Source organism: Sarcophilus harrisii, chromosome 2, assembly GCF_902635505.1.
Source record: "Sarcophilus harrisii chromosome 2, mSarHar1.11, whole genome shotgun sequence".
Lineage (NCBI taxonomy): Eukaryota > Metazoa > Chordata > Mammalia > Dasyuromorphia > Dasyuridae > Sarcophilus > Sarcophilus harrisii.
Window position 1 is genome coordinate 116,405,199 of NC_045427.1, and position 7,770 is coordinate 116,412,968.

A 7,770-nucleotide genomic window follows, 5' to 3' on the forward strand; every position below is an offset into this window, starting at 1 on the left:
GCAACATGAGGTAGGTAAAAATAACAGCAGTTCTGGAGCCAGTGGTCCTGGGTTCAAATCTCTTACTAACTGTATGACTTTTGGCAAGGTCTAAAGGCAGCGGGTCACTAACAGCATTTTTTCACAACACACACACCACAAATCTGCATAAATGAATCCTTTGGATAACTGAATGAAGACCAAATATAATACAAAGCTCTAACATCTTGCACTGTATCCCTAAATCCCCTTCACTACTTGGATAGATCTCTCAATTCCAAGCTTTGTCTACCCCACCCCTCACTTTTAAATAGGAAGACTAAAAATGTGGTGGAAAATTCAGAAGAACTGAATTAAAATCCCACCTCAGATATTTATTAGCTGTGTGATCCAAGTCATTAAAAAAAAATTTCTCTGCTTCAGTTTCCTTATTTGTAAAATAGCTACCACTTTACAAAGAACTTTGGAGGATCAAATAAGATAATATTATAAAGCATTTTGCAAATTTTAAAATTATATTTAAATGCTAGCAATTATTCTTGCTTCTATAGAAGCTGCATCATTATAGTGTACAGAAAGCAAGCCATAAAGCCTTAAAACATGGGTTCAAGTCCTGTCTCTAATATTTGACTGTAGTAAAGTCTCTTAACCTCTCAGTCATCTGTAAAACCATGTAACACTATAAATTGCAGAGAAGCTGCAGACCAACAGTGTTAAATGGTATTTCCTCATCTAGGAGTCCATTATGCCAATGAAATCACAGATGTAGTCCCTAATCCAGGCATTATCATTCATTATTATAATTATTAATAATCATCATATAAGTAATCATGAGTAAACATAATTTTATACATTTGCACACATATATAAATAATATTTATAATTTTATTATGTCACTATTATTGTTGCTGTTGTTTTTATTATTATAAGGAACACTATGTGGAATCACAAGATATAGGGTCCAGAGTGAACTGGCACTAGAAGTGTCTCTGCTACATACCTTTGTACTACTTGTTCTAATTCTCTGTCACTTCCCCATCAGAAAAATAAGGGGGTTTCCCACTTTAGAATATCATGATTTTAAGATGCAAAATCAGTGGCTAATGAACATATCCTCGACAGTCACCACAGCAATTTCCCTGTGGCTGCTCTCATTCATTCTGAGAACAGGTTTAAATTAACAAAACAATCTCCCTACTATCACCATACTTGAAATAGCAAAGATATTTCCCTTGGTTGTTAAGGAAAATATGATAAAATAGTTTTTTTCCCCAACTAACTTCTTTTGAGAGAAAAAGAAAGATAGAAAAATCTCAAGAATGTTAGAGTTTCAGTCCCAATGAGTTAAAAATAGCCATAGGTCATCAGACAACATCATCCTGTCTCTAAGAACAGAAAACTCTATGTACCCAGTTCCTTGACAAAGCGTTTCATGTGCAGATTGAGGGGATGGATGACAGAACCCCCAGCCTCGTAGTCTTGCCCTTCAACATTGACAGTAGCTAGGCGGCCTCCAACCTTTCCTCTCTCAAATACATGGATCTTCACGTCTTTCCCAAATTTCTGCCGCAGGTAGTAGGATGCTGAAGTGCCCCCAATCCCAGCTCCAATAACAGCTGAAAGGGAAAAAAAAAATGAATTATATTCCTTCCTGAAACCAATGTTAATAGGTAGTTTATCTTTTTGTTTTCAAGTTTTGTATTGTTATTACTGTTTTTGTCCAAACTTGTGATTTTATTTTTATAGGGAATTTTATATATTTATGCAATTTAATTTTTTAAATAAAGTTTCCTCAATGTGAGGAAACTCTTTCTACCAACATGGATGAGCAAGTCTTCTCCAACTTATTGTTTTAAAGAAAGCCACCTGAAACCCTGAGAAATAGGGATTTGGAAATGTCATGAAGTCAGAATATGCTAGAGGCAGGACCTGAATCCAGCTCTTCCTAATGCTGGGGTAGGTTCTCTCCCCACTATACTACACATTCTCCCTAAGCTTTATTAGGTGGTTGTTGAGGCATTTCTAGTGCAGTAAATAAAACAGTGAATCTGGGGTCAGGAGACTATGTTGTGAAGTCCAGATTTATTGCTTACAAGCTGTATGACTTGGGCAAATCACTTAGGATAAATTTTACATTCCTCATCTTTAAAAATTAAATAAAGCAAATATTTATGAAGCAATTAAGACATGAGCACTGGGCTAAGTACTAGAGAATATTCCTATCACTTCTCTCACATGTTATTACAGGTGAAGAGAGAGATAAAGCACTTCATAAAATTAAAAGTGTTATTAACATTTCAGTTATTATTATATCAGATAGCTTGCTGGCTTGGGGAGGGAGGAGGTAAAGAAGGGAGGACAATAAAAATTTGGAACTCAAAATCTTACAAAAATTAACATTGAAAACTACCTTTACATATAATTAGGAAAATTAAATATTGAATTTTTCTTTTAAATTTCAGTTATTATTAACTGGAATTAAGAGGCAGGAAATATGGTGGCAACAGAGACTTGAAACAGACACTGGTAAGTAGATATTGATATTGGCAACAGAACCAGGTAGCATGAAGGGAGATGAAAAAACCAGTAGCTCTTGGGTTTAAAATGTGATTCTGTTACTATGATATTCAACAAATCATTTAGTTTTCAGTTTTAATTTTCCTCATCTATAAAACAAAGGGAATTGATCAAGGCAAAACTCTATTAAGTCTCTTTCAGCTCTATGAATGAGCCTATGAATTCCAGACTACAAATAAGTAAGAAAAGCTCAGGAAGGTGGTATTTGTAGGAATGTGTAACTTGGAACACTTTTTAACATTACTCATTACAGAAGAAAAATTCCTCTCTTATTAAGTTTATTTTGTATTTTATTATATCTATTTTGAACATATTTTTCATAAGTACACAGATATACATATATCAGCCCTTTGCCCACTAGCAAAGAACTGGAAATAAATAAAAAGGTTGCTTATTAATTGAGGAATGGCTAAGCAAATTATAGAATATAGATATAACAATGTTAGGCCATAAATTTAATAAAAGGGAAGATTTCAGAGGATTATCCATTGTTTTGATTAGAATTCTTAAATCTTTCAAATTGTTTATAATTTTTACAATATAAATTGTTCTCCTGGGTTCTGTTCATTTCACTTTGTATCACTTCTCAGTCTTTCCAGACAACCAGTGGAATTTCCAGATTCTAAATGACCAGTGATGATGAATCTCATCCCTACTCTACTCCTGACAGAAAGGTGATGGACTAAATGTGAAAAATATGACACTTCTAGAAATGTCCAATTTGTTTGAGTAGGCATAATTTTTTACATGGATTGGTTTTTCTTTTTCCAATGGGAAGCCCAAAGGAGAGACAGGAAGGAAAAAAATTAAATGCTTATTAACTAAAACAAAATTTTAAATATTATTCTTTATATACATAATTTCTTTTTTGTGAATTTTTTTGTTAGTATTTGATTTTTCCAAATACATGTACAGATAATTTTCAAACATTCATTTTTATAAAACTTCGTTCCAAATTTTTCTCCCTCCCTCCTCAAGCCAGCAAGAAATATGATATAAGTTAAATATGTGCGATACAGATAATTTCTAATAACAGAAAATCCCAACCACAGCCCATAGAGATTTATTTTGTACTAAGTTATATTCACTTATCAGAGAGGCTCAAAGTTTCATGAATGAGAGTAAAATTCTTAAGAGGTACAGAAGAAGGGAGAAGGAATTGTGTAATTTTCAAATTTTGTGACAAAAAGGATAGGGGAAGAACAGTAATTGACACTTTTAAATAAAATGCTCCACCCTATACAAAAGCAGAGATGTATCAACTGATAAGAATCAAATACTAGTAGATTCAGCAACAATATTGTTTTTTATGCATTTGTCAAACTTTTCCCTGAGGTCAGTCCATGAGAATAGAATAAACAATGAAATACCTGGTACTGAATACAACTTTGGCAAAGAAAGTTTTCACTGACTGCACGGCCTTGAATGTGTGGTAGAATATAACACATTATGTTCTGATGATAACTTTCTCTAGTCTTGGCCAGTCTGATGCTCAAACAATAGACATTCTATACAGACATGGAGCTCCATCACTGAGCTTTGTAGTCAAGCTTTTCCAGCTTGGTAGGTCCTGACAGAATTTGCTGACATAGCCCTTAGGGAAAACTAGGGTTACACTCCAACGTGATGAGGCATTGAAAGACTTTACATAAGTATACAGATAAACATATGTTAATGACTCCACAGGATACCATTTCACAGGAGAGACTGGAGAGGTAACTAATAAGGTAATGTGACCTAAGACAAAAATAGACTTATCTAAGGCAACTTAAGGATTTAGTTTTGAATAGAATAAAGTCCGAGCAAGGCCTGCCAACTGCGCAGAGGTCTTTTAGGCAATAAATTTAATCAGACTTTCCATAAAGTAAAACACCTTTTATATGAATGTTATGGAATATTATCGTTCTGTAAGAAATGACCAGCAGGATGATTTCAGAAAGGCCTGGAGAGACTTACACGAACTGATGCTGAGTGAAATGAGCAGGACCAGGAGATCATTATATACTTCAACAACAATACTATATGATGATCAATTCTGATAGACCTGGCCATTCTCAGCAATGAGATGAACCAAATCAGTTCCAATGGAGCAGTAATGAACTGAACCAGCTACGCCCAGCAAAAGAACTCTGGGAGATGACTAAAAACCATTACATTGAATTCCCAATCCCTATATTTTGCCCACCTGATTTTTGATTTCCTTCACAGGCTAATTGTACAATATTTCAGAGTCTGATTCTTTTTGTACAGCAAAATAACGGTTTGGTCATGTATACTTATTGTGTATCTAATTTATACTTTAATATATTTAACATCTACTGGTCATCCTGCCATCTGGGGGAGGGGGTAGGGGGGAAGGAGGGGAAAAATTGGAACAAGAGGTTTGGCAATTGTCAATGCTGTAAAGTTATCCATACATATAACCTGTAAATAAAAGGCTATTAAAATTTAAAAAAAAAAATGGTAAAACACCTTAGTGTCCAGAAGAACTTTTTTTGTGTGTGCATATTTAGGGATTACTTATCAGAATAGAGACTTGGAGGTTTTCTCACTCAATGGCTCTCTATAAGGCCTCTCTATTCCCCCTATACTATGTTTTCTATCTGGCCTTAAACAAATCATTTAACTTTAACATGCATCAGGCTACTCCCTTAAAACAATATAAGTTTTATTATAAACAGAGAAGTGTGGCTCAACGTTGGTAGGGTAAATTATCTATACTAAAGAAAGAACAAATCTAATTTTTAAAAAAATAATATTAAAATATGCCACTCACTTCACTTATTCTTCTCATTTCATCTTCAGCAGTCCAATACCTCTCTCCCACCCTCCTAAACCTCTGATTCTAGAAGACCTTGTTACCACCAAGAACCAGGAAGAAACAATCCCCGGCTCACTTTCTTCTGTATCAAAATAATTACTTAAGTGTTACTCCAGATCTATTTAGTTATCACCCATACACAGGAGTATCCAAGCTGTATCCAAAGAACAATCTGTGCTCCTGGCTGAGTTTACTCCAAAGGGTTAGGGAAAAGGCTTCTGAGGTCCAAGAGTCAAAACAAGTGACCTACTTTGTGCTACTCCAGCCCCATGAGCTCACTACAAATGCTAGAGTTTGGGGCCATGAAGAAAGGCAATCTACTATAGTAATGAGGGGAGAGGGAGGAGAGGAAGAAGCTGTCCAACTGGGAGTCAGAAGATTGAGATTCCAATACCAGCTCTAAAACTTTCAGCCTCTGGCTCATCCTTATCTGTAAAATGGACAAATAGACTTTTGCATGTCCCACTTCCGAGAGAGGCCTTCCGAGAAACAAGGAATGGCATGGAATAAATCTGAGTTAGTACCATGTTTGCCTGCAGAAAAGATCCTCACAAAGCCGCCTCTCTGCTCCGAATTCAGGATGCTCAAGGGTCCTATGGAGAACCTATTCTCCTTCCTTCTCATATTCCCCAACTCAGGAACCCACAGAGGTCTGGTTCACCTTCTGTAAAGTGGGGGTGCACATAAATGTCTAGGACTTGAAGAAATGCCCTGCTGCCTTACAGAACAAGAAACTGAGGTCCAGGAATGAGCTCGGACTAGACGGCTTCAGGTCTCCTCCAGCTCCAACCCTAGGACCACCTAAGCCTCGGCTGTCAGCTCCGACGTCCGACACAGACCGCCCCCAGCGCAGTAAAGCAGAAAAGAGCATTGCATGGGGAGCAACAGTGTCAGTGGAAAGACGCCTTTCCGCACGGCTAGGGAAATCACAACTCGGATGCAAATTAAAGAAATAAAAAAAGTGCGATATTAACGTCCGCCCCTCACTCCATCACCTTTAGAGCAGGCAGAGAAGGACCACTGAGGCCCAGTCGTCTCAAGAGATCCGCCTAAAATCATACAACGGGCAGGGCCGGAGTCACGCCTTCCACGATCCTCCCTCTCTCCCGCCGCCACCCCCAGAATCAGGAGTAGTCCCGACTCGGCCACTGACTCCCCGGCGGTCTCAGTTTCCTCATCTGTACTCCGAGCCCATGCACGATTGGTCGGGGCTGGCCGGCTCTAATCACTGTTTCCCCTCGGGCAGCTGGAGCGCTCTGCCCCGGCACGGGCCCCGTTTCTTCCCGCTCTGGGTATGCAAAAGGGGGCCGCGCCGGGGACGGGGCGGGGGCTGCGCCGGGGACGGGGCGGGGGCTGCGCCGGGGACGGGGCGGGGGCTGCGCCGGGGACGGGGCGGGGGCTGCGCCGGGGACGGGGCGGGGGCTGCGCCGGGGACGGGGCGGGGGCTGGGGGATGGGCATGCACTCCCCCCCGTCCTCCCGCAGTCGGCGTGCCCGGCTCTCCTACCAAGCTTTTCCGGAGGGGCGCGCAGTTCTCCCAGGACCGGCCCGCAGAGCAGCAGCAGCGGCAGCGGCGGCAGCAGCGTCAGGCGAGGCCCCGGGAGGCCCCGGAAGGCGGCCACACGCCCGAGGAGCGCCGGGCTGCCTCGACGCGCGCGCCCAACACCCGCGTCTTCCATGGCCTTACACGCTCGCTAGCTCGCGCACAAGTGCCGGGGGTGCAGCCAGGTGACCGGGGGGAGGCGGAGCCTGAACGCCCCGCCCCTCCCTTTCCCCGGCCTTCCTTTCTTCGCTCCCTCGCCTCTTCCTTGGGCCCCGGCAGCCGCCAGCCCCGCCCACCCGCTGGAACCTCCCCCCCCCGGGTGTGTGTGCTGCGCATGCGGGAGAGCGGAATGGGAAACCCGGGAAAAGTTAGGGTGGCCGAGGGAGAAATGCAACTGTAAGCAAAAAACCAGAGCGCATCGTTCCCAACTCCCCGCGCATTCTGCAAAGAGGCGCAAGGAAACACTAAGGTCATCGGGCCCAAAGCTTCTTAAACTGGCTCGCGGTCCGGGAAGGGATCGGATAGCACTGTGGGCGTGGCAGAAATGACTTCTTATCAGTCAGTGTCGGATTTGTGTATTTGTTTTATCTCCTCCTATGCCAGCGTCGCTTAAACACGTCTGAGCGAGGGAAAAAGCAGGGTCCCGCAGTGGTAGAACCAGCAAGGAGAGAAATGGCGAAATCGCTAGCGCTCGCACACAGTGCGTCCTTCGCACACAGTGCATCCTTCGCACAACGCGCCTTGTGTCCTTTACTAGAGGCTCCCAAGAGTCCCGGGAGGGAGGGCTACCTTTTGTAGATGGGAACTTGAGGCTGGAAAAGGTGAAGTACATTGCCCCAGGCCCCCGCAGC

The 7,770-nt window shown here is 41.6% G+C and overlaps 1 protein-coding gene across 2 annotated transcripts in view; it reads right to left on the reverse strand.

Annotated features, from left to right (window-relative positions):
• Positions 1 to 7,179, reverse strand: part of PCYOX1 (prenylcysteine oxidase 1) — a 25,961-nt gene extending 18,782 nt beyond the window's left edge. Inside the window, exons 1-2 of one of the 2 annotated variants that reach the window (XM_031950635.1) lie at positions 6,884 to 7,179; positions 1,389 to 1,595 (exon numbers count right to left, since the gene is read on the reverse strand). In XM_031950635.1, coding sequence (XP_031806495.1) covers positions 1,389 to 1,595; positions 6,884 to 7,055 — 379 coding nt within the window. In that variant the 5' untranslated portion in view covers positions 7,056 to 7,179. Of the gene's footprint in view, positions 1 to 1,388; positions 1,596 to 6,372; positions 6,658 to 6,883 lie in introns of those variants that run through there. The other variant, XM_031950636.1, reaches the window with a different exon arrangement.
• Positions 7,180 to 7,770: the final 591 nt, after the last annotated feature.